The sequence below is a fragment of the Xenopus laevis genome, chromosome 8S (genome assembly GCF_017654675.1).
Source record: "Xenopus laevis strain J_2021 chromosome 8S, Xenopus_laevis_v10.1, whole genome shotgun sequence".
In the NCBI taxonomy this organism is placed as follows: Eukaryota; Metazoa; Chordata; class Amphibia; order Anura; family Pipidae; genus Xenopus; species Xenopus laevis.
In genome coordinates, this window is record NC_054386.1 from 20,711,752 (window position 1) to 20,739,363 (window position 27,612).

Genomic DNA, 27,612 nt, shown 5'->3' on the forward strand with positions numbered 1-27,612 from the left:
CTTCTTTTGTACTGATTCACTGCACATGCTCTGTGCTGCTGTCACTTACTGACCTTTGGGACTGACTCAAAATATACAGTACACACAGAATATAAATGTCATAAAATAAGGCTGTTTAGTAATTAATACAGATAATTACTACACAGCAGCACACTTGTAGCATCAGTTTATATTACAGACAGTCTGAAGTCCTGGATCATTGCTGCTATTGACAAGCTGAAACTTTAGGCTGGTGCAATAAGGTCATTATATAAAACATGACATTTTAGTCATATTCATTTTCAGGGTTTAGTTCTCCTTTATATCTGAAGGTGTTTCTTGTGAATTGAGTTTCTTGTGACCCTGGTTGGGTCTTCAAGCATCTTTTGCATGTTGTCCTGTGTGTTGTATTTCACTAAACATTTAATACAAAATCATGGGCTCTTTACTACAAAACATTGCCTCTTAATACATGAGGCAGCTACAGTTTTATATTTCAAGTTATTCAGGGTATCTTATGCCAAGAATTCAATACTGCATTTCAATACATTGGCTTGCAAGTGTTAAGCTTAAAGGGCACCAATCATGACCAAATCATTTACTAAGTAAATACACTATGTGAAAGTTCAAGAAATCCGATTTTTAAAACAGTTAGAATTGTTTGTATAATGTAAATGATCAGCTCACTATTCCTTCTGCAAGATCTCCCCTATCTCCCCAGCAGTTCTAGCTGAGGCAGCCATCTTGGATTTCACTGGCTCCTCCTACCTATATCTTTCCAGCCAACTGTAGCTCTGAAATCTCGCACTCAGTTGAAATTCCTTGCTTGCTTATCAACCCTTCTAAGCTATTTTCAAATCAGCCAAACCTGTGTGTTAGCTGCTGTTCAGTAGTGCTGCCACCTGCTGGAAGTTACTGTGTGCCCTTCATTTGCATAATGACTTTACCAGCAGGGGACAAGATAGGGAAATCTCTTGATACTTCTAGTGGAGGAGTTTACTAAAACAAGGCATTCTGGGTAGAATACTCAAAGCAGTGTTACAATCTGAGCATGCTCCGGAAATTTGCATATTAGAGTCTCTGTTATAGTCACAGTATGACCTCCCTCAGTGAAAGAACCCATTGAACAAAGTAAGGGATTTTTTTAAAACCTGCAGTTTTTTTCAAAAACTATATATGTAGTTTGAGTAAACGTGTTTAGCTTGTACTGGTCAGATTGTTAATATGTGTTTGATTTTGGCTGTGATAGGTGCCCTTTAAGTTATAGATATTCAATGAACATAGCAATTTGTCTAGGGAATGTCTTTTGCACTAGTAGTGACAGGGATTCACTAAGTGAGCATTTTGCCTGCACACTCATGTTCACTACTGAGCAACTTGGTATAAACACAAATGTACACTGAATTTCAAAACAAGCCTGTTTTTAGTAGCAAACATCAGATAGCTTGATGGTAAGTAGGTCAGCTAGAACCCACATTTGTGGCTCATATGGCTAGTAAGAAAATTTGCATTTTTAAACAAAAAAAGCTGCTGTCTAGAAGCCTTTTTTTGTGTTTCTGTTTTTTTTTTTTTAGTGCAATAAAAGCACCTTTTGAATATAAATTTATCACAATTCAAAACCAAACCAAAGGAAAGGAAACAATATCACTATTGTTAAAGCGTTACTTCTTAACCTATAGGTTGAAACCTAATGACAACTACGATCTTTACAGTGAGTACATATTATTATCCCATTTTCATAATGTGGGTAAGGTTTTTTTGATACGGTAGATAATAACAATTATAACTACATGCGTGAATTTTTGGCTCACAAAGCCGATTCATTGAAGAGATTGCAGTCTCCTTAGAAAAATGTAAGAAAACACTGTTTTAAAGAAAATGTGCAGGAATCCTAAGATACTACATGGATATGCTTTCGAGTTGGTAATGGCTGAATAAACGGGTAAAGCACTTGCATCATTTAAAGTGTATTTGTACCTATTCTGGATTTTCTTTCAAGGCAAAGAAAGTCAGGCAATGAAAAAAGAAGATGCCACAAATTCATTGCAGAGAAGAAAATGAACATTAACATTCTAGAATAGCGTTACTACATCACGGCTTTGTAAAACTGCAGGCTGTAACCTGCCATACATCTAGGCAAAATCTGCCTTTGAGCCTAAATAATCATCATTCCCAGAATAACAGGGGCCTTCCTTTTTGGAGTTGTTGACGGGTGCAAACTTGTGCATTAAAGAAAAGTGTTAACCCTTTGTGTGGCACGGGTATGTGTAGTGTAGGTGTGGTCTATTAATCCACTTAGAGAAGAATACAATACCTGCGGTTGCAGCAAACGGGGTGATCCCAAATTTATTCAATGGTGCTATATAACACTTTTCAAACGATCAAACGTTACGGGACCGCATGGCCCTTGCGGTCCCGAAACGTTTGAAAAGTGTTGTATAGCACCATTGAATAAATTTGGGATCACCCCGTTTGCTGCAACCACAGGTATTGGCATTCTTCTCTATTTGGATTTATCACTGGCATGTGGCTAGGCCATTGCCATATACCTTCATCCCCTGAACTGACGTTCTATTAATCCAATGCCTAAGAGTCAAATGAGGTAAACCTCTCTTGAATCCAATGAAAATACAAGTATTTAACCCCACTGTGCCTGCACGAAGCTCACTTCTCCTGTAGTTGTCACAAGCATATCCTCAGCTGGTACAACTGTGATTATATTTATGTTTGGACTAAGTTGCTTAGAACAAACAAATCTGTTCTTGATGTTATGAGGCAGATTTATCAAGATTTGAATTTTAGAGTTTGCCAAAGAAAAATTTAATCAAGTTCTATTTATTCCTGTGGGATTTTTAGAAGTGTATTTAGCAATGGGTGAAAGTTAGAGTTCATCATTTGATAAATACACATCCCATAGGAATAAATAGGTAGTGGGAGAGTTTATTGTGGTAAAACTTGATCTCACATTTTGATAAATCTGCCCCTAAGTGTCCTCTTTTGCCATATACCCTTCCTTTCTGGTTTGTATTCGTTACCTCTGTCATGGCATGATATATATTGCTCCCACATAAACCTGTCCTACTTGTACAAATATACAGTGTGCTGACTAAATCTTCTGCACAAATCTAAAACATTAAAAAAAACTAAATCCCCAGCTGATAAATATTTGGAGACAAAGTAATTCAAATATATACAGTATTCTGAATTAGGATTTATGTTGTGTTTAGTTTTGCCTTGAATGTTCAGTAATCTATTAGGATAAAGCATACTGTGTGCATTTGTTCTTTGTACATTCGCAATTAAAAGTAGGTGCTGTCATGGAGTTTTCCGGATAATGGACCTTTCCGTAGTAAGATCTTTGTACGTTTAGCCTACTAGAAAATCATAAACATCAAATAAACCCAATAGGCTGGTTTTGATTCCAATAAGAATGTTAAATCTTAATTTGGATCAAGTATAAGGTACTGTTTCATTATCACAGAAAAAAGGAAATCATTTTTAAAAATTTGGATTATTTGGCTAAAATTGGGTCTGTGGGAGATGGCATTTCCATAATCCGGAGGTTTCTGGATAATGGATCCCATACTTGTACTAAATCTGAATATGTTCCTTTGGCAAAAGCACCAGTTGGTGTTCTGGGCCGTGTCTTTTTAACAAAGCAGTCCATGTTTCAAGACAATTTCCTGAGAAATTGCAGTTAGCAGTAGCACAGGATATTTAGTTTGGTTGTTTTTTTTAATAAAGTGAGAAAACACCAAGTTTTAGTAAATAACCCACATAGTGAGTTGGTGCAGTGTCAGAACATGGCTCCTGTATGGGATAAAATGGAGTGAATGTAAATCTCTGTCCAGGGATTTGCCAAGAATAAACACCTATACATGCAAGAAAATAAATAAATATGCATGTATCATATATGCAATTCAGGTTGTGTTCGTTTGGTCAGAAAATAGGCATTGCACCCTTAGTTATGTTTCTAAATTCGAAACACTGTAAACAATTATAATCGGATGATGAGCTTTATTACAAATGACAAAGTTAGAGGAGGTGGTGAAGTCTTCAAGAATAATTTTTTTTATAAAACATGGGTCAAGTTGGGTGGAGGACATCCAAGGTGGCTGAGAGATTGGTGTAGGGAGGAGGGTTTTGGGTTTTTGGAGCATTGGGCTTATATCTCAGTCGGCTACAGGCACAAGAAATGGACTGCACCTAAATGATGATGGTGCAGCTGTTTTGGGAGAGAAGATGGCTAAAGGGTTGGAGGAGATTTTAAACTAGGTGTGGGGGGGGGGTTTCAGTAAAGGATTCCGTGAAAGACAGTTTAGATGAGGTAGTGGGCAAAGGAAGGGAAAATAGGTGATGAGATATGGTTGCAGCAGCAATCTGCACCTGATATGCTCTCCTCACTTCCATAAGAAATTGTATATACTACTGACCAGCAGGAAGTAATAGAGGATAGAAGCACCAAAGAATACTGGCTTAGGCAGTGCGCTGGAATACCTATAGCTGGGTACTTTTAAGGACAGGGAGGACCACATGTAATATATACATTATGGTACTAGTATTAAATATATGTTTGCAAATGCAAGGAATCTGACTGGTAAAATGGAAGAGCTGGAAGTGCTGGCGCTGGAGGGAAAATATAATGTGATTGGTGTGACCGAAACATGGCTGAATGAGTCGCATGATTGGGCAGTTAAGATAAGCGGCTATACTTTGTTTTCGGAGGGACACAGGTAATAGAAAAGGAGGAGGGGTATTTCTGTTAGGCAGATTTTAAAAGCTTATATAAAGGAGGAGGTGATGTTAGAAAATGAGGGGGATGAAGTCTTATGGGTGGAGCTCGTCATTGGTTGTAAAGAGTGCGGCAAATTAATTGTAGGAGTATGCTATAGATCCTCTAATGTAAGTAAGAAAGAGGCTAAGCTCCTGATGCAATTAGAAAAGGCTGCTAGTTTGGGGAAGTGATGATAATGGGTGATTTATTGACTGGAGTAACAGTACTGCCAGAACAATTAACGGGAATAAGTTTCTAAACTTGTTGCATGACAATTTTATGGTACAAGTTGTTGAGGAGCCAACCAGAAAAATGCTATACTGGTTTTAGTAATCTCTAATAAACCCAGAACATATTGCAAATATGCAAGTCATTGAACCCCATCGTAATTGTGACCATAATGTGCTCTCATTTAATGTCTGGTGCAAAAAACAAAAACCATTTCAGAAAAGCACATTTTAGTTCCTTAAGGGCTGCCCTTCAGAGCATAGATTGGGATGTTATGTTTTCTGCTAAAACACATAACAGAAATGGTTGTCATGTAGAATTATAAAAAACACCAAAAAACACCCTATGTGGCTTAATATAGAAGTAAAGAAGTTAATAGGAAAGAAGAGAAAGTCTGTGGGGACAGAAGCTGCATTTAATCAATACCGTAGAACCACCTTTTTTTGTTTTTCAGGGGACCGGGAAAAAATTAGGTAAAATCCAGTAAAATGTAAAATCAGGGAAATTTGTTAAAGCAACTTTTTCTTCAAGTACTGAAAGGATTTGAGCACATAAATCTGTTTTACTTTGAAGCACTATATTTACTGCTTTAATAACAAGAGTTAAGCATTGCAACATGAATTTTTTATTATGGGGGGCATGTGCCTCTCTGTTAGTCATATGCACAACCTAAAGAAATAAGTGATTGGTGCAGGACAGTATGAGGTGCAGACTAATTGAAATTGAAAGACCATGTCTAAACATACATCTGGTTAGTATATTAAACCTCTTTATTTGACTATCCATAACAATCACAGAGGAAAAACAGCAATTTTGGGGAACATCACTACAAAATTTTTATGTAAAATCAAAGAAATGCACTCATTGAAATTCATTATAAATTGGCGGTACCACTAATAAAAAATGCAAAATACGGGAAAACATAAAATCAGGGTACTTAAAATTGGAGTTTCACTGTATAAACACTATAATAAATGTTGTAAAACAGCAATCCGGAAGGCAAAGATAGAAAACAAGGAGCGCATTGCAGCAGAGACTAAGACTAACCTCAAAAAGTTTTTTAAGTATATTAATAGCAAAAAGATGCAGGTTGAGAGTGTTGCTCCTTTTAAATAATGGTACCAGTATGGTTGTATCATGTACAGAAAAGACAAATGTGCTAAATCAGTTCTTTTCTTCAGTGTATACAATAGAGGAGTCAGAGTTCCGAGACTCGCTTCATAGCTGCACTGTTGGCTCAGCTCAATCTAGTCCGTGACTGACTCAAGATATGGTTCATAAAGCTTTAATAAAAATGAATGTGAACAAGGCACCAGGGCCAGATAGAATACACCCCTGAGTTCTAAAAGAGCTTAGATCAGTTTTAGACCGGCCTCTATTTCTGATTTTCTCCGATTCGCTTTCATCTGTTATGGTACCTACAGATTGGAGTAAAATTAAAAAGGATTACGATCTCAGCCTAGGCAATTATAGGCCATGACATCTGTGGTGGCTTGTTAAAGGATCATATTATATTCAAAATTATGTCCTAGTGAATGAGCATCAATCAGCATGGCTTTATGAAGGATAGGTCATGTCGGACAAATGTGATTGCTTTATATGATGAGGTAAATAAGATGCTGGACAGTGGGGGAGCAGTAGATGTGATCTATTTGGATTTGCCAAAGCTTTTGATACAGTGCCCCACAAATGACTGCTTTCTAAACTAAGGTCTGTTGGGGATAATGAAGTCATTTGCACATGGATAGGAAACTGGCTACAGAGGGTGGTTGTTAATGGTACATTCTCTACTTGGAGTAAGGTTCTTAGTGGGGTCCCTCAGGGCTCGGTATTGGGTCCACTTTTATTTAACTTGTTCATTAATGACTTAGGGGTATTTTAAGTAATGTATCAGTGTTTGCAGATGACACAAAACTATGCAGCCCAATTAATTGCATCCAGAATGCTGCATCCTTGCAACAGGATTTGACGAACTGTCAATCTGGGCATCTAAGTGGCAGATTTAGGGGCAGATTTATCAAGGGTCGAATTTCGAGGGTTAAAAAACCCTCGAGGTAAAATCATTAGAATATCGAATTAGAAGGATTTTAGGGCAGAAGCTTCGATAAAACAATCAAACAAAAATCGTTCGATCGAACAATAAAATCCTTTAATTCGAACGATTTTAAGCGATCGATTGAAGGATTTTTATTCGACCAAAAAAAAAACCGTAGAAAAGTACTCTGGAAGGTCCCCATAGGCTAACATTGCACTTCGGTAGCTTCTGGTGAAGTATGAAGTCAAAGTTTTTTTTAAAGAGACAGTACTTTGATTATCGAATAGTCGAAGGATTTTTACTGCGAATCATTCGAATCATTCTATTCGATGGAATTTGAATTCGATTGTCGAAGTACCCAAAAAATTACTTTGAAATTCGAATATTTTTGCATTCTAATTATTCACTCGAGCTTAGTAAATCTGCCCCTGGGATGTAAAGATATGCAAGCCACGTATACCCTTAATGGGACTGCACTAGGCAAATCCATAATGGAAATGGAACTGTTCAAAACACTGGTAAGGTCCCATCTAGAATATGCTGTACACTTTTGGTCTCCAGCACTCAAACAGAACATTATTGAATTAGGGAAGGTGCAGAGAAGGGCAACTAAGCTGGTAAAAATCTCAGCTATGAGGAAAGACCGGCCAGTTGGGGTTGTTCACGCTGGAGAAGAGGCGCTTAACGGGTGATATGATAACTATGTATAAATATATAAGGCGATCAAATAATAATCTCTCTAATGCTTTATTTACCAGTAGGTCTTTCCAACTGACACAAGGTCACCTATCCCAATTAGAAAGGAAAACAAAGGATGTTCGTCTAAATATTTGGAAGGGTTTTTTACAGCGAGAGCTGTGAAGATGTGGAATTCTCTCCCTGAATCAGTGGTACAGGCTGATACATTAGATAGCTTTAAGAAGGGGTTGGATGGCTTTTTAGCAAGTGAAGGAATACAGAGTTATTGAAGATAGCTCATAGTACAAGTAGATCCAGGGACTGGTCCGATTGCCATCTTGAAGTCAGGATGGAATTTTTTCCCCTCTGAGGCAAATTGGAGAGGCTTCAAATGGGTTTTTTTGCCTTCCTCTGGATCAACTGGCAGTTAGGGAAGTTTTATATAGACCTAAAAGGTTGAGCTTTTTTTCAACCTAACTTGCTATGTCTTACTATGTTACATACATATAATGAATAATGAGTGACCTCTTCCCTGTCTTTTTCTCTTCTATCCTTACTCTTGCCCCCTTTTGCCATACCTTATATCTTTCATTACTGTTCGCTTTCTTAATTCTTTCTCTAAAAGTAGATCATTCTTTTTACTCCACTCCCCTCCCCAATCTGTACAAATATTTTTAACCTTGTTATGGACTAATGGAGGTCCAGACAAATGGTAAACCTTAGAGCGGGATAAAAGATCTCTCTGTAATTTGGAGTACCATGCCATAAGTGTACCAAAACATTCTTTAAAATAAAATAAAAAATCGATATTTTAGTTTTGCCAGCAGATACATGAAATATGAAATCATCACTTTTTTTCTGGTATTTTGGAGCTTTCTTGATAATTGGTTTCAGGTTAATATATCCTAAAGCAGTGTATATTATTTTATTATATCGTTATCAAGTTCATAACCTCAAATAAAAATGCAGATTGTGCTAAGATTGTTCCTGTTTTGACTGTTTACTGGGAAAATGATCTCTTGGGTGTAAAGAATCCTTTTAGAGGGTTTTCAGTAGCCTTTGCACACAGGGATTACATTGGGAACCACAGGAAAAGCCTAATGTGCCCCTTAATGGTTTGTCTTCAGAGAACATTAAATCTAAATTGCTATTTGTTTTTACATAAAAGACTATATGCTTTTTCCAGACATTTATATAAAAGTTTCCATGCTGGTATAGAACTACTGTGTTTACTTGGTGTGCTTGTCTCCAGGCCAGGGAATTCAGCGCACAAAGGAAATATGTAAGCTCAGACCTCAAGAAAAAACACACGCATAAATGTTAAAGGGATGCTTCTGTCATAATACAGTGTAAAAGGATGTTTTAGTGACCATGCTATCGATTCTGAAATCAATTACTATAGCGTTATGAATTGAGTGCTGCTTTTAGCAAAGAAAGTGTAAGCTACTAAAACGTCATTTATTGCAGTAGAACTGCACAATAATCCTGGCGCTCCAATAACAGTTTTTTTGCAGAGTAAGCCAGTGCTATTTTCCCCAGACCCCCCTGCTACTGCGGGGTCTACTTCCTCTATAGTTACACCGGTGATAACAATAAAACAAAACAAAAAAAACATGGTTAAGCAATTGGCATCACTTGTACAGACCAATATAATCAGCCATTGCTCTAAATCATCTCCACAAAAAATGTTCTATATTCTACTAGGTCTGCTTCCTCTGTAGCCAACAAGAACCCCCTTCCCCAGCCACTCTCTTACCTGCGGCGTGGAAGCAGAGCGCATCAGCATGGAGAGGATAGTGGGCGGAGTCTGGTTGATGGAGTGGGCGGAGTCCGGGCAAGAGGATGTGGGTCAGAGTGCGCTAGGCCCCTCTGAAGATTTTTTGCAGTTACTCCACTGATTTTTATAGACATATAGAGACAGAACTTTACAGACATTGTGGGGCAAATTTACTAAGCGGCGAAATTTCGCCAGCGACGGCTTTGCAGGCAGGGCAACACTTCGCCAGGTGAAAATTCGCTCAGACAAGGCTAATTCACTAACAATCAACGTTGCATCCAGGGCGCCGAACGCTGGCGAAGTTGCGCTAGCGTTAATTCGGTAAGCAGAGCGAAGTTGCGCTACCGTTGGCTAATTTGCATACTGTGGGAAGTTAAGGTTGAATGGACGTATATGTTGCAGCAAATGCATTACACTACGCAAGCCCAGGGAAGCTTAATAAAAGAAAATAGAGTTGTTATATTGCCCTACACATGAGCCCACTATATAGTATATGTGCCATATGTTAGTAAATGTAGGGGGGAAGCTGGTTACCCTAAAAAAAATGTAAGCTCTTTTGCAGCCTATCACCCTCAAAAAAGGAAAATACACCATTGTTTTTTGGGACTTCGAAAATTTTTCAACTAAATTTTTAGGAAGTCCTAAATTTGCCTGGCGATTGAGTGCGAATAAGCGCCAGCATCAGTCTCTTTTGCTACCAAAGGTACGCCTGTGCCCATTAGTAAATCAGCGAAGTACCAAAATGACGTCACGCTGGCAAACATTCACCAGCGTTAGTCACCTTTAGTAAATTTGCCCCTGTGCATCTTTCACATCCGCTCTAGTAAAGTTTACAATTAAAGGATCTTATCACTTCCACAAAACCCACTAGGTTCAATATCTTCAGGAATCAGTTTGTATGTTTTTGTTGTATTAGAAAAAAAATTGTACGTTACAGATAGTGCCCTGGCTGGAATTGAACCTAGGACATAGTTTAGCTCCTGTAACTTATGAATAATTGGAATATTGGCTCTCCTAATGGACAGAGCACAGTAGCACCATGCTGTGGTATCCAGTGCTCTAGCGGAGGCTTATATCCTATGGGAGACATTAGAACTGTCCCCCATATTGAACCCCACTACTTTTACCACATCTGTTCCAGAGAACTCATGCTTATAAGTGTTAGTGAGAATCAAAAATAATGCCTGCGATGGCCTTGCAACAAGTTTGAAATCATTCTGCATCTAGTTTGACACAGGATATATATACCCTATACAGGCAATATAGAAATCCTGCTCTAGCTACAACCAAATGGGCCTCTCTGGCTAGAAGCACGGATGATTCCGTTTTATTCAGCATGGTGAGCGAATCTTTGCCACCGATTTCCGTATAAATCTCAATTGAGACCTTTTAGGGAAGTGATCTTAGCAGCAGGGAAGGCTAGCCAAGTGTTCCAGTAGGATAATTTATGGAGGTGTTGATTGTGTGCACAGAGTGTGGTATTGTACAAGGATTGCAAATTGAGGATGTGTTTATCTTGCAGTTGAATGATGCAATACACTCGGCATTTCTTACCCCGCTCCAATAAACTTTTACAGTAAACACCTCTTGGATGGATTGCACTCTTTCATAAATATGTAGCCCTGTCTGTGCAAATAACAGGGACAGCCATGAAATCCTATCTGTACAATGTAATATAGACAGACGGGTTCCCCTAATTAAGTGGATAACCTTGCAAGAACGTTAAAAGGTTTGTATTGAAAAGCATGCCTTTAAAAGGAAACTGTATGGCCCGGGCAGAACTACAAGTATAGAATTTTCTGTAACAACTATCTGCCTTTCAGAACATTTTCTTCTCGGTACTTAGATCACTATCTGTTATCCAGAAACTCATTATCCAGAAACCCCCGAATTACAGAATTGCCATCTCCCACAGACTCCATATTAATCAAATAATGAAAAAATTATCATTGTGCTATGTAATAGGATCAAATACAATGGAGTTTTAAAGGGAAAAACATAATTTTTATAGGAAAAAAAACCTCAAATGTTTTGAGATTTATTAAACCCCCGAGGCTGCTAAAAGTCCGAATAAAAAAAGTACTCAAATCTCAAACCTGTCGAGGTCATGTAGAAGTTAATGGCAGATGTCCTTCTTACAATTGGACACATTTTTTTTTTCATGATTTTATCGAGTCTTTTCCCGCAGCCGATTTTTTTTACAATTGATTTATTGATAAATAAGGTAAAAATGTGCATGGGAGTTTGGTCAAAGTGGTTTTAATAAAATAATGAGAGATATTGCGATTTTTTTATATTTAGGATTTACTGAATCTGATTCAGTACTGCATGTACACAGTAAAATTTTATATATATATATATATATATATATATATATATATATATATATATATATATATATATATATATATATATATATAGAATATATACACAGAATAACGTATCCTGTTGTGAAATATAAGGATATTAAAAGTCACTGAGGAGTTAATGACCTTATTCTGGTCATGGAACTCTAAGTTAATTAAATTATTAAATTTAATATGCAGTATTGTGACACCACTAAGCACTATTCAAAAAATATATTTTACAGGTTCTCCTGCATTATACACATATCTTAACTCTTTTTCTTAACCGAAAATCTGAATCTCTGCTAATTTACCTTACTGTTCTATGTTGCATTTATCTTTCAGATGAAAGGCTTTGTTCCCCTCCATTCATGGAGCTAATGGCAGAATGTGATGAAGATACCTTGAAGATTTTAAAGAAAAATGGCTTGGCATTTCCATTAGGTACTAAGAGATGAGTGACCTTAAATATGTTCCCAATATTTTCCCGAGGGAAATTTGCAGCCTGAAGGCATATTTTCCAACTTATAATTTTCCACTTATAATAACATTCACAGAGGACAAACAGCAATTTTTGGGAACATCAGGTAAAATCCGGGAAAACATTAAAATCAGGGAAATACACAGATTGTATACATTATATATTGGTGGGACCACAAATAAAAAATGTAAATTGCGGAAAAACTGAAAATCAGCGTACTTAAAATCGAGGTTTCACTGCATATACATGTAAATGAATGAATTTGAGTGATTTCTACAGCATAAGTTAATGCCGTCATTAGACTTAAAGGGATACTGTCATGGGAAAACTTGTTTTTTTTCAAAACGCATCAGTTAATCTTGCTACTCCAGCAGACTTCTGCACTTAAATCCATTTCTCAAAAGAGCAAACAGATTTTTTTATATTCAATTTAGAAATCTGACATGGGGCTAGACATTTTGTCAATTTCCCAGCTGCCCCTGGTCATGTGACGTGTGCCTGCACTTTAGGAGAGAAATGCTTTCTGGCAGGCTCCTGTTTTTCCTTCTCAATGTAACTGAATGTGTCTCAGTGAGACATGGGTTTTTACCATTGAGTGTTGTTCTTAAATCTACCAGGCAGCTGTTATCTTGTGTTAGGGAGCTGTTATCTGGTTACCTTCCCATTGTCCTTTTGTTTGGCTGCTGGGGGGGAAAGGGTGGGGGTGATATCACTCCAACTTGCAGTACAGCAGTAAAGAGTGATTGAAGTTTATCAGAGCACAAGTCACATGACTTGGGGCAGCTGGGAAATTGACAAAATGTCTAGCCCCGTGTCAGATTTCAAAATTGAATATAAAAAAATCAGTTTGCTCTTTTGAGAAATGGATTTCAGTGCAAAATTCTGCTGGAGCAGCACTATTAACTGATTCATTTTGAAAAATTTTTTTTTCCTATGACAGTATCCCTTTAAGCTTTTACACTCACAGTCCTATAGACCAGAGCACTGGTGCAGGGTAGCCGAGGTTTCCATTCATGGACAAAGCTCATATCTGTTCTCAGCAACAACTCACACCAGATACAGAAGACCTGTACTTGCAGCTTCTCAGCAAAGCAGAGTTTATTTACCATGATGCGAGACACAAGTGCTAGAGCACTAAGTGGTTGCAAAATTGCAGTGCTCCATTCATTGGGGAAAATGCAGGACTCCTGTTTCTTGCATTTTGCAGCCCATCAATAACTTCTCTTGTTTTAGCTGGTTATAGAAGGCAGTATTGAGTTTGTCCAATTCCTTATGCTTAAAGGGTTCCTTTAACATGATGTTGTGACGCACAAGCTTAAATTGTGCGATAGATGTAAGAAGCACCTTGTATGTTTAAAACTGCAGAGTTTAGACTTACTTTTTAAAGCCAAGGTTTGTAATGTCTGGATGAAATGGGCACATGTTTTACTTCTATCAAAGGCGGAATTTCAGCTGGCCATGGAGACTTGCTGCATACCAGCTGTATTCTTGAGGCAACAAAATATTTTAGAATAACTTTTTGTGGGGTTATAAATTGCAACTCATACCTTCAAGATATTGAAAAAATTTAATTATAAAGTCTGATATGTAAAAAAAAAACAAAAACATTATTGACCTGTACAGCAACTAAGGATTGACCAGGTGTTGGTACTGGGCTTTTTTTCAGCAGAAGTCGTGCCTGGCTGAATGAAATCTAAATCCTTAAAATCATGTGACTTTTCATCACAAAACAAGGAAGCTAAAAAAAAAAAAATGAGCCGTCACTGCAAGGACAGTTCTCTTTTTCCCCTTCCTGCCTCTAATTTGCATATGCAAATTATGATCAAGTTCGGCATTCCGCCAAATCTTTTATAAAGGATTCAGGGTTCAGCCGAATCCCAAAATAGTGGATTTGGTGCATCTTTAACAGCAACCTCACTGTAATATGCTGTTTTGCAACAGTGATAACTCAGGTGTTGCTACAGCTCACAGCCACTAACTAAGGATGCAGTTATAGTTAACAAACCAATGAATTCTTACGAACCGACATTATATTTAAGATTATGTATTTCTTTCTCTTTTAGTTTGCAAGACACGAGTGGCTCATGGCACAAACTCTCATGAGGTAAGGGCATAAAAGGTTTTATCTCTTTGAGGCGTCTGGCACTCTTGTGTCTGGTTTCAACAGATCATTTAATGCTTGCCAATAACCATAGGTGAAGCAACAGTATTTTAATAAAAAAAAAAAAATCCCTAGTAACTTCACTCAGCCCATTGAGTTGCAGGGATAGTACAGACAGTAGTCACAGACCAGGTTTTGTTTACATTTTAAGTGTGATGCTGTTACACTGCACTGATTTAATCAGATCTAGAGTGGATATAAATTATCTTATGTGTAGTTATATATATATTTTCATGGTTGGCCAGGGTCGGACTGGGGGGCCAGGGGTCCTCTGATCCCCCCCGCCACGCGTATGCACATACTGGCACGCGCAGTGCGTTTTTGGAAGAGAGGAGGTGGCAAAAGGTGTGGATCTGGGCCGGCGGGGACCACCGGGTGTTTTCACTGTGTCCCACCAGCCCAGTCTGATCCTGTGGTTGGCCCTTTAGGTTAGGACTACACGGCATTTCGCCACGACCCGACGCGGTGCGACAAAACGCTGCCATCAAATCACATGCAACGGAAATAAGGTAAGTAATGGAAATATCGGATGAAGTCGCAGCACTGCGACACTATCCGACAATGCATTTACTTACCTTATTTCCGTTGCATGCGATTTGACGCTGGCGTTTTGTTGCAGCGCGTCGGATCACGTTGAAAACGTCGTGTAGTCCTAACCTAAAGGGCCAACTACAAGGTCGGACTGGGCCGGAGGACACGGGGAAAAAACCCGGTGGGCCCCGCTGGCCCAGATCCACACCTTGTGCCACCTCCTCTCTTCCTGCCACGACCTGCTCTGTTTCCGGTCGTGCCAAAAACCGTCAGGACACCGGGAAAAAACCCGGTGGGTTTATAGTTGAATTAGGGAATAATATGAATTTGACCTGCCATCTGCTTTTGAAATTATAATTGGCAGGGCACATACACTAACATAGTACTATTGTGGAACTTCAAGAACCGGAGACCACTTGAGGTGAAAAGATGGTTTATTTGACACGAGCTCTATGGAATCTGAACTCACTAAGAGTCAGTACTCCGAACAAAGAAATCACAGAGTTTTTATAAAATTGGAACTTATGACAGAAGAATTTAGGGGCATAAAAGGGTGTTACCATTAGAGAGCATAGAGATATGGCATAACAGCACAGAAAAACAAAGAAGCACCCATTTAACCAATAAGACTGTTCTTCCTGAAGGTCAAGGTTATAATGACCAAGCTAGCTTGAGAACAGAATCCATCCAAGTCAGGGGGCTCCCATTGGTATCTGCATGCACAGAATTTTATTCTTTCTCAGATCTTAGATCACTATGGTATGGGATCTGTTATCCAGAAACTCATTATCCAGAAAGCTCCGAATTACGGAATGGCCATCTCCCACAGACTCCATATTAATCAAATAATTATAAAAAATATTTCCTTGTAATAGGATCAAATACAATGTAACTTTTTACTAACTAAGATATAATTAATCCTCATTGAAGGCATAATAACCATTTTGGATTTATGTAATGTTTCAATAATTTTTTTAGTAGTCCAAATTTTTCAGGTTGGAGTTTTAAAGGGGAAAACACATTTTTTTCGTGGAAAAAAACTTAAATTTTTTTGAGATTTATTAACCCAGAGGCTACTTAAAATCCGAATAGAAAAGTACTCCATCTCCAACCTGCGAGGTCATGTAGAAGTCAGTGGCAGATGTCGCTTTTACAGTTGGAAGATATAATGATCTGTGCTGGGTTTCGTACAATAATTCAGCGTCAAATCAAAAAAAAACGTACGATTCAGATTTTTTCATGATTTAATAGAGTCTTTTCCCGCACCAGATTTTTTCGAGTTCGTTTATTGATAAATAAGGTAAAGTGTGGATGGGAGTTTGGGGCAAAGTGGTTTTAATAAAATAATGAGAAATATTTGGATTTAAGTAAATAACTCCCAAAAAGTATGGCGATCCATCATTTTGAATGACCTATTATCTGGAAAACCCCACGTCCTGAGCATTCTAAATAACAGGTTGCATACCTGTACTAGCAAAATCTGCAGATCTTTTTTAGCTGTTTTAGATATATTAATATTCACCTGTTGCCCCACTATTTAATACATGAGCTAGCAAAAGATACCGTAATGTTCGTTTTTCTCTGTGCACCCTCTGTTTTGTTCTGTCCTCTGGCAGGCTAATACCCAGCTCCTTCTGATGAATTGGGTGAGAGATTCTGAAGCACCTTGCTCTTTGTCACAGGGATAAACGTTAGAGTGTTCTGTAGTGCTAATGTATCTCAGCTGTCATTAAATATCTGGCTGGCAAAATGTGCTGCATGTAGAATAGGAAAGAGTAACCCCTCTTGTTTTTTGAGTATGAAGTGCTCAGAAACAAGTTTAGAGTGCTGATCGACACACTGAAGAGTCGTACAGATATGGGACCTATTATCCAGAATGCTCCGGACCTGGGGTTTTCCGGATAAGGGATCTTTCTGTAATTTGGAATGTCATACCTTAAGTCTACTAGAAAATAATTTAAACATTAAATAAACCCAATAAGCTGGCTTTGACTCCAATAAGGATTAATTATATCTTAGTTTGGATCAAGTACAAGCTACTGTTTTACAGTGATGGGCGAACTTTTCCTGTTTTGATTCGCCGTGAAAAGGGCGAAAAATTCAGTAAACGCAAATTTTGACACCAGCGTCAATTCACGGACGTCAAAATTGACGAAGGTAACATTTGACGTGCATTAAAGTCAATGGGCGTCCGTTAAATAACGCCGGCGTCGGAAGTGTTGCGACATCAAAAAACGTTGACGCCGTCAATTTGCAAGACAATGTGGCGAATTTATGAGCCAGCGTTGAAATGCGCAAATTCGCTCCTGGTGAATAAAATTCACCCATCATTACTGTTTTATTATTACAGAGAAAAAGGAAATCATTTTTAAAAATGTGTATTATTTGGATAAAATGGAGTCTATGGGAGATGGCCTTTCCGTAACTCAAAGCTTTCTGGATTCTGGTTTCCCGGACAATGGATCCTATACCTGTATTCAAAAGGATTTAGAAAGAAAGAAACATCCCTGTAAACAGAAAGGGATACATAACCTTATGTATAAGCTGTGTAATTGGACAATTGGAATGAAATGACAGGTTCATCTATTCATCAATGGAATTAAAACATCCTGTATTTTGTGGTTGCCTTTATATGATTTATATGCTGTATGGTGATCCCTCCCAGTCCAGGTCTCTGTCTTTCTAAAAAATAAAAAAAAAAGAAGTCAGTCAGACAAACTGTCTTTTGGTGTTGCTTTCTCCAGGAAAGTGAGTAGTAGACTGGGATAGAATTAAAGGTAGCAGGGGCAATTGGCAACAGACATTGCTGGAGGATAACTGGGCCACTAGCTAGATACAGCAGAGCTTATTATGTACAGTACTTTATAGCAAAGCAAGAATATTAGCTGTATTTGCTGAAAGGGTAGTCTGTAAGCATTGAGGATTGTTGATTCTTCCCATAATGACAAGAACTAACGCCAATAGTAACATCTACTTTCACTTAATCCTCCTACTGCATTACTTTATTAGCCTTTGAGTCTGATCCTAGGTAATAGTCAGGTTCTATTTTATAGGGGCCATGAACTCGAAATTCGAACAATCGGAATTTATTAAAAAAATCTAATTTTCAGAACTCTGGTGAATAGGATTGACCTAAATCGAGGGAGGGGGAGTGGAGCAAACTGAGCATGCTCAAGCCCTGCCCTGGAGGTTAATGCTGAAAACAGGAAGCCTGATACAGAAGCCCATGTGTACACAATAGAAGGAAAGAAATGCTGCGTTTCTTTTGACAGAGGACTCAGAGCAGCATTATTTTGAGGGTTTACTGGTGTATTTATATAGACCTTTCTGATAAAGCTTACTTAATTTTAGCATTTCCTTCTCCTTTAAGATATACCATAAAAATAAGTGTCTGTATATATTACAGGTATAGGATCCGTTATCCGGAAACCCATTATCTAGAAAGCTCCGAATTTTATCCAATTTTAAATTTTTTAAAATGATTTCCTTTTTCTCTGTAATAATAAAACAGTAACTTGTACTAAGATCCATTATCCGGAAGACCCCAGGTTCTGAGCATTCTGGATAACAGGTCCCATACCTGTATTATGATTATCATTATTATTATTATTATTTTTAACATGTATAAAAATGCCAACATTTTCCACAGTGCTGTACAATAAATGGAAGTACAAACTAAACATACAAGCAAAACACAAAAACCACCAATAACTAGTATAAAAGATAAAGAGGCCCATGTTCAAAAGAGCTTACAATCTAAAAGATATAAACTTCTTGTGTGGTGTCTGTTCTAGATGGCGATTATATTTAATTCAGAAGGACTGCGGTCAATCAAGCCTCCCTGTGTAATTCAAAGCTTCATTAGCCACAACGCTGTCCTATACAAAGTCTTCGTGGTTGGAGAATGTTACACAGTAGTAGAGCGGCCATCCTTGAAAAACTTCTCACCTGGAGCCTCTGGTAATAGAATAACTTGCCTGACAAAATTGTAATAACTATTGATTATGTTGTTTTATATATTATAGTGCATATTGAACATGTCTAAGCACATATGACTGCATCCTTCCAAGAACACTAAAAATCTAATTCTGTTTTATATGTTGTATCACATATTCTGTTGAAAACGCTGCCATCTGGTGGTAGACAAGAGTGTAAGATTTTTCTAAATGGCTTCTGTTGTTTTAAATTAAAAAAAACAAGTAGAATAGAAAGCTGATCCTTAAAGTGGACCTGTCACAAATCTGTATAATAAAAGTCCTTTTCAAATTAAACATGAAATCCAATTTCTATTTTTTTATTTAAGCATTCATAGCTGATGTAAGCTCATTTAAACTTCTCAGCTGTCAATCAAATATTGTCCGTAGGTATAGAGGCGGGGCAGACAATTACTTTCACTTTCCGTTCAGCACTTCCTAGATGTCACTGCTCTCCCCACATTCCCCCTCTCTCTTAACCATTTAATTGTGTAGCCAGGGCATGGGGATGGACATCAGGTCCCCCATTCTGGTGCACAAACAAGATTCTGAGATGATACAAGGCTTGTCTTAATAACAGTGTCCACAAAATGGCTCCTGCCTGCTTGTTATAATTATGGATTCCCTAATGTGATAAAATAGGATTCTGAATAATTTTTTTGGGTGACAGGTCCACTTGTAACAGCTATTCATCTCCTGCTGATTGAGAACTAATATGTTTTCTCTTTTCATTTCAGACAGAGCATCCATATTCTTCAACAGTCACAATGTGTCAAAGCCTGAATCATCCTCTGTTCTAACAGCAGTGAGTGCCACCTTTGTGTTTTGGGGCATGCCCTATATTTTAGCCATTACATGCTAATAGTATAATCAAGCAGGGTAGACGTTCCCCAAGTGAAATAGTAGGGCTTATTTATTAACAGTGGGCACATTCCCCTAAGCAACCAATCAGTGATTCACGTTTTAAAGCCATCTGCAAGTAGAACAACAAAGGCAATTTGATTGACTGGACAGAGTGTGAGATTGAGGAGAGCAGGGCCGGAACTAGGGGTAGGCAGAGGAGGCACAGGGTCTAGGGTGCAACAACAGGGGGGCGCTGGGCAGGTACCTCTTAAACTGTATTCTGCTTACCCCTAGTCCGTTATCACAGCTCTTTGGTTTCCCACCCTCCGCCACTCTCTCCCCTCCGTCACTGCCCCCCTTCCCCATTGTTGCTTTCTCCCCTCTGTTGCTCTCCTTCTCTTCGTTGCTGTCCTCCCCTCCGTCGCGCTCACCTCTCGCTGTTTATGTGGGGTGTGCCTGCGCACACGCACGCGGGTGGGAGCGGGGATGCCGGCCGGGCGCCCTAGGCAACTGGAGGAGAGCACTCTTAAAGCAGGATGTGTGCAGTCATTATGCTTTATTGTAGACTACTACTATTCTAATTTGAATGATTGCCATGGGTTACTGCCCATGGGCAAATTTGCAGAGTGTTGATAAATGACCCCTGCTGTCTGATATACCCTCTGCACCATGAACTGCATAAACACTCATGCTTATTGGAGTTATGTTTTCTGAGTTATGTTTTTAAACGAGAAAAAAATGGAATTTGCACATAAAGCAGGTTGAGTATGACACAAACAAAACGGTCACTAATACTTGTATCATCTGTGAACATAAATGTCCTTCATATGTCCTATAAATGTTGAGCTAAATTCTAAGGATTCTGCCAAACTACAGTTTTGCAAATAGGCTGGAAAACGAGTGAGTCCTGCATTTAGTCCATCACTGAACACCTGAAGGACTGACCAGCAGATGGCCTGTAGTTTCAATTGCACTATATTAGCAATTTAAAAATGAGCTAATACCTGTATGTTGACGATTTGAAAAAAGATGAATGTAAATTGCAAAAGTCCTTAAAGGGATTCTGTCATGGGAAAACAAGTTTCTTTCAAAACACATCAGTTAACAGATTTTTTAATATTTAATTTTGAAATCTGACATGGGGTTAGACATATTGTTTGTTTCCCAGGTGCCCCCAGTCATGTGACTTTGTGCTCTGATAAACTTCAGTCACTCTTTACTACTGCAGTGCAAGTTGGAGTGTTAACAACCCCTCCCCCCAATAATAGCCTAACAATAGAACAATGGGAAGGTACATATGAGAATAGCACTCAGTAGTGAAAATCCATGCCCCACTGCGACTCCTTCAGTTATATTGAGTAGGAGAAACAACAGCCTGCCAGAAAGCAGTTCCATCCTAAAGTGCTGGCTCTTTCTGAAAGCACATGACCAGGCAAAATGACCTGAGATGGCGCCTACACACCAATATTACAACTAAAAAAAATACACTTGTTGGGTTAGGAATTCAATTTTACATGGTAGAGTGAATTATTTGCAGTGTAAACAGTTTAATTTAGAAATAAAAACTACACCATAAAAATCATGACAGTATCCCTTTTAAGGCTTACACTCCCTTTAATATAATATACCTAAAGAACATCTGAGGTCATGCAAACAACAAAATAAGTATAAGAGAGCATGATGGCCGAATAGAGGATCACGTATGGAGAGAAACAAGTGTATAGGTGAAAGTAGGGAGGTTGGATTTTGGGTTTGTGAAGGGTTCTATAAGATATTTGGCCTAAATACTGCACTGAATGGGGATTGGGTTGAGAGGGTTCCCAAGGTATTGAAGGTAGGAAAGAGAAATGGATGGGACACCATGTGGAAGCATGAAGAGAGAAGATGAAACCAGACAGTAAGGGCAGAGACACACGAGGAGATTCGGGGAGATTAGTTGCCCGAAGTTTTCTCATGAGGCAACTTCGAGCGACTTTGGAAAACAAAGCGATCTGAGTGCCATCCTGCTGATGATTTACATTCTAATCGGCGGGAAGGCAGTTGAGGGAGATTAGTCGCCCGAAGAAGAGGCGATTTGTCACCGCGACTAAATCTCCCCAAATCTCCACGTGTGTCTCTGCCCTTACAGGTAGCATGGGGACTGCATGGAATAAGGTCAGGGACAATCATATGCTTTGTTTTTTAGCCGTCCAATAACTTTGCCTTTCTACTTTACAGTGCTTAATGCCACTGCTGGCCCGAGCACATGGAGAGTAGTTTGACTGTGTAGAAAATACTGGAGTTAAATTGAATAATAAATGGATTAAAATGAAGGACTGATAGGGCCTTTAGCTCTTTGGAGTCCTAGTCTGATGTCTCCTTTCTCACACAGCTTGAAAAAGTTGAAGGAGTGTTTGAGCGACCCTGTGATAAAGTTATTCGTGGGATCTCCAAAGCACTACGACAGGCTTTAGGAATTTCTCTTTTTGGCATTGATATCATTATAAACAACAAGACTGGCCAACATGCTGTGATTGATATCAATGCTTTCCCAGGTAATTGCTACTCCCATTTACCAATGAAAAGTATCTGTAAAGTTATGTCACTGGATGAATCCTTATTGTTGTTCTACAAGCTTTAGTTTGTAATGTTTGGAGGTGCCCTACATGAATAGTCTGTGGGTCTTGTCCAATATTTATATATGGTTTAGGTTAGAATTTTGTTCAGCAGTGATCCCCAACCAGTGGCTCGCAAGCAACATATTGCTCACTAATCTCTTTGGTGTTGGTCTTAAAGCAGGTGCTTATTTTTTAATTCAGGGGCAAGTTTTTCAAGTAAAAACCAGGTGTACTGTCCACATAGGGGCTACCAAATGGCCAATCACAGCACTTTTTTTGCACTAGCAAAAATATTTTTCATATCTGTATGTTGCTCACAGCTAAGTTTGGGGACCTGTACTGTAAAGTATGGCATTATATTTTTCTAGATATTTAGATAGACCAATAAACAGTAATTGGTTGTTCACTTTTAAACTTACTTTTAGTATGACGTAGAGAGTCAATTCTAAAGCATTTTGCAATTAGTTTTCATTTTAGTATTTGTGGGTCTTCAGTTATTTAGCTTTTTATTCAGCAGCTCTCCAGATTTCTGTTTCAGCAGTTTGGTTGCTAGGGTCCATAATGCCCTAGCAACCTTGTACTGATTTGAATACGAGTCTGGAATATAATATGGAAAAGGGTCTGCTCGGATAAGTAGCAATAATAATACATTTGTAGCCTTACAGAGCATTTGTTTTTAGATGGGGTTTGTGACCCCCATTTGAAAGCAGGAAAGTCAAGAGAAAAAGGTAAATAATTAAAATTCTGTAGAAAGAAAGAATAATGAAATTCAGTTACTTAGAATTAGCCATTCTATAATATAATAATAATTAAGTTAAAGGTGAACCACCCTTTAAAGTTCCCCATAGCACATAAATGATCTCATGTAGCTTTAAAATGGCACTGATCTATGCACCAATGCAATGGTTAGTTGAGTGCTGCGGTTGAAAGGTGTATATTGGTCTGTGTCTTGTTGTTGGTTTTACATCCATTGGGGGTCATTTATCAACACTGGGCAAATTTGCCCATGGGCAGTAACCCATGGCAACCAATCAGATTGCTGCATACATTATTCTACTTGCAGCTGGTTTCAAAAAGCTAATCACTGATTGGTTGCTATAGGTAACTGCCCATGGGCAAATTTGCCCAGTGTTGATAAATGAGCCCCAATATTAAATGTGTCTGACTCTGTATTTCTTCATTTTCAATATCTTACTCTCTTACTTGCTCCTTTGCATTATCAGTCTCCTTTAATCCAAGAATATGAATTTTTACATGCTTGGCATATAATATTCCTTTTTCAGGGAGTCATAAGCATGTGATTAAAATGAAATTATTAGCTGAGCTTGAATATAAACATTCTAACTGCATATTAATAAGATTCTGCTGATTAATATGCAGATACCTCAGTCCTTGGCCTTCTGCTGTTCCCTATACTCCCCCGTGTTTGGGACAAACTGAGCTGGAATACAGACATTAATAAGCATGGCCAGGAGGCCTGAGCTGATATCTAAGCCCAGTACTTTTCCAAGAACCTTACTCTGAACATCTTATGTTAATCACACTGTGCTCCGTAGCTGCTTTTTATTTAGCAAGTCACAAATAATGTACAGGTATATACTGGTATCCTACTTATTTGATGAATAATTATGATGACAAAAACTAATTATGATATTATAAATGATACAAGGAACCTATTCAAATGTAGACAGATATTTGATAAAGGTTTCTAAGTAGACAGTAACGTTTTCTAATTTATCAACCCAACCACCCAGCTCTAGTCTTCTCTATGTACATTGTATTTGTAATATTTTCATAACGGCAATCTTAAAATATCCTTATAAATATACTCAGGGTTAGACTGGCCTACCAGAGTGCCTTGTCATCCCAGGCCCTATTGTACCCCAGCCACTAGGACAAGAACAGTTCCCCTTCTAAAATTTAGCACTATATACCTATAATTATAGTGAGTGGACACTGGAGGTTCTCTTGTGGTCTCTAAAGGTCTTGGTCCAACTGAGCATACCCCCAAAATCTTAACAGTAAAAGGCCCCTGTTACACCAAGATGATGCTTAAGCAAAAGAAAATGTTCCTGCTGCCGTTATGGATAATGTAGTCTATACTGTACACCATTAGCTGCATTTAGGGGCAGATTTATCAAGAGTTATTTTGCTTTTTATTCAGCAGCCCTTCAGTTTGCAGTTTCAGAAATTTGGTTGCTAGGGTCCATATTAACCAGTGCATTCATTTGAATAAGAGGCTGGAATATGATTATAGCAAATAAATAGAATTGAACCTTGCGCACTTATAGTAATCGGATGTGCAACACAGTAAGGGGTTCCAACCCCAGGAAACTTGCCTTATAAAAGAAACTGTGCGCTTCCTACAATAAAAGTTCCACTAAAAAGTCTCTCCCTCCTCCACCAGAGAATATATCTCTTACAAATTTAGAAATCCCAATGTGTCCTGTGTTTTGATGGTGTTATTTGGGCAGCGATCTCAGACTCCACCAGCCATACTCCTCCGCTCCCCTCCAAAACAAAATAAATAAAAACACAGAGCAGTTGTGCGTTGTTGTTGTGATACCAGGGAACCCCTGCTTAGTTTACAATCACATGATCCAGCTTGCGGTTCCGCTATCGCCTCTTGTTCCTCTCACCCACGCTCGTCTTTCACTTCCTGGTTCTCCTCTCTCTCCTACGAATCCCCGATTGGGTCAAAAGACAAAGTCCAGACGATTTAAAACTGGAATTTTTCGGCCTAAAGCGTTTCGTGATGTACTCACTTCCTTAGAGGCTCTAAAATGACTTGATAGGGCAATCCATCATCATTATCTTGCCACATCTTATTGGCTAATAGTTATAGATACATATCTCAATAAATTAGTCCTTAAAAAATATAAAAGTTATAAAAATTTTCATATGGCTGGAGATCTCATCCAAAATATATTAATATTTACAACACACAAATGATTAAATAAAACAATTTACATCCAATTCTATATTTAAACCAAAGGGCTGCAGCGTTTTTAATGATATTATCCACCGTGTTTCTTCCTGGGATATTATTTGAACACTAGACATTAAGCCCGTTAAATTAACGGGCGCTAGAGGTCCGTGGGGCACATGCGCAGTAGCGCAATCCCACGGACACAGGGGCTGGACTCAGACACTTCAACTTTATTATATAGGATTATTTCCACCTCTCCAAATTTTTTATCGTATTTGATATCCCTATTGCACATAGGCCACTTGGGTCACTATTGTGATGTTGGAGAAAGTGTTCCGAAATACTATGTGATTTTAATCCCTTTTTATATGTTTCTTATATGTTCCCCCAGTCTCATTTTCAGCTTTCTAGTGGTTCTACCAACATATTGCTTTTTAAACGGGCATTCCAATAGGGACACTACATTGGAGGTATCATAAGTTATTAGCTGATTGATCTTGGATTCCTTATATTCCTTGGGATATGATTATGAATAGGAGAGGCCTGAATAGAAAGATGAGTAATAAAAAGTAGCAATAACAATTTTGTTTATCCTTACAGAGCATTTGTTTTTTAAACGGGGTCAGTGACCCCCCCCCATCTGAAATGTGGAAGGAGTCAGAAGGCAAATGCTTCAAAAACTAGGAATGCACCAAATCCACTATTTTGGATTCGGCCGAACCCCCGAATCCTTGGCGAAGGATTCGGCTGAATACTGAACTGAATCCAAACCCTAATCTGCATATGCAAATTAGGGGTGGGAAGGGGAAAACATTTTTTACTTCCTTGTTTTGTGACAAAAAGTCACGCGATTTCCCTCCCCGCCCATAATTTGCATATGCAAATTCGCATTCGGTTCGGCCAGGCAGAAGGATTCGGCCGAATCCGAATCCTGCAGAAAAAGGCCGAATCCCGAACCGAATCCTGGATTCGGTGCATCCCTATCAAAAACACTAGGACAATTATAAAGGTTGCTTAGAATTTGCGACTCTATCACAGCCTAGAAGTTAGCATGAAACACCCTTTTAAGCGTATTAGGCTAAATAAAATGTATATGTATATAATTTGTATATATACACACAGTCACACACCTATTTATATATACCATTTCTGTAAATCTGTCCTATCTGTTATTACATTCTTATATAATTATTATTGGTGTTTTTTAGGCTATGAGGGTGTCCCAGAATTCTTCACTGACCTCCTGAACCACATTGCAACCATCTTGCAGCGTCCAGATCAGAGTGCAAACAAGTCCTCAGTGGAGCAGACAGGAAGCTCACTTGGAGAGCGCCATTGCTGTACTCCATCTGCTCGAACAGACCCATGGATTGTGGAGACAGACACAAGTGGATCTGTTAAGTTGCAAAGTCAGAGACTAGGATGCAATTCATCAGTTTCTCCTAGCTTCCAGCAGCACTGTGTGGCCTCTTTGGCAACCAAGGCTTCCTCCCAATAACACGTTATTTTGAAGGACCGCATGGAGTAAGAGAATTCCAAAGGGACAGGGGAACAGTTTTATTTTGGTGTACTACTACTTGAACTGAGTTGTAACAGCAGGTTGTTGGTCAGTATAAGGAAAGTCGGGGCATTTGATCCTCCCCTGTGCAGTTGTGAGAAACACTGCTGTCCAATTCCAAAGGATCCCGAGAAGCAGACACTGGTTCTTCATCATTTCAGAGGTTCCCTTCTGCGACCATAGGGGGACCATGCTCTCTGTTCAATAAGTCCTTAAATATATATCAAAGTGAAACTGCAGCTGTTCAACTCAGACAACACGTTCCTAAAGTGGGTTGTGCTCTGAAAGAAAAAAATAATTATTTTATAACAAAAAGCAAATTTTATTCTTTAAAAAAAAATAATTACTTATTCCTACTGTCTCTTCACCATATGAAAATAACCACCCATCAGCCACTGGGTCTTGTGATTGTAGAAATTGTATTTCTTATTTTTTTTTTTAAAAAATATTATTTAGTATTCTGCACTTTGATTTTTTGATTTTGTGATTTAGATTTTATTTGAAACATTTCAGTCTTAACGTGCTTCCTGAATTCTTAATACACTTCCTCGGCTTTGCGTTCTCTGATAAGGTGCCTGTCAGGGAACATATTTGAACAGAAAGTCTTAGGGTAGAACATGGGCGATTTCCATGCGTTTTCGGCAGATCTGACACACTGCGCCAAAACACAGGCGTCAAGTCGTATGCGACGGAAAATAAGGTAAGGAATACAAATGTTGGAT

At 38.5% G+C, this 27,612-nt stretch overlaps 1 protein-coding gene across 1 annotated transcript in view; it reads left to right on the forward strand.

Moving 5' to 3' along the window:
- Positions 1 to 27,327, forward strand: part of itpk1.S (inositol-tetrakisphosphate 1-kinase S homeolog) — an 83,792-nt gene extending 56,465 nt beyond the window's left edge. Inside the window, exons 6-11 of the mRNA XM_041574603.1 lie at positions 12,162 to 12,260; positions 14,361 to 14,401; positions 18,784 to 18,949; positions 19,701 to 19,768; positions 22,178 to 22,340; positions 26,541 to 27,327. Of these exons, the coding sequence (XP_041430537.1) occupies positions 12,162 to 12,260; positions 14,361 to 14,401; positions 18,784 to 18,949; positions 19,701 to 19,768; positions 22,178 to 22,340; positions 26,541 to 26,830 (827 nt within the window). The 3' untranslated portion in view covers positions 26,831 to 27,327. The remainder of the gene's footprint in view (positions 1 to 12,161; positions 12,261 to 14,360; positions 14,402 to 18,783; positions 18,950 to 19,700; positions 19,769 to 22,177; positions 22,341 to 26,540) is intronic.
- Positions 27,328 to 27,612: the final 285 nt, after the last annotated feature.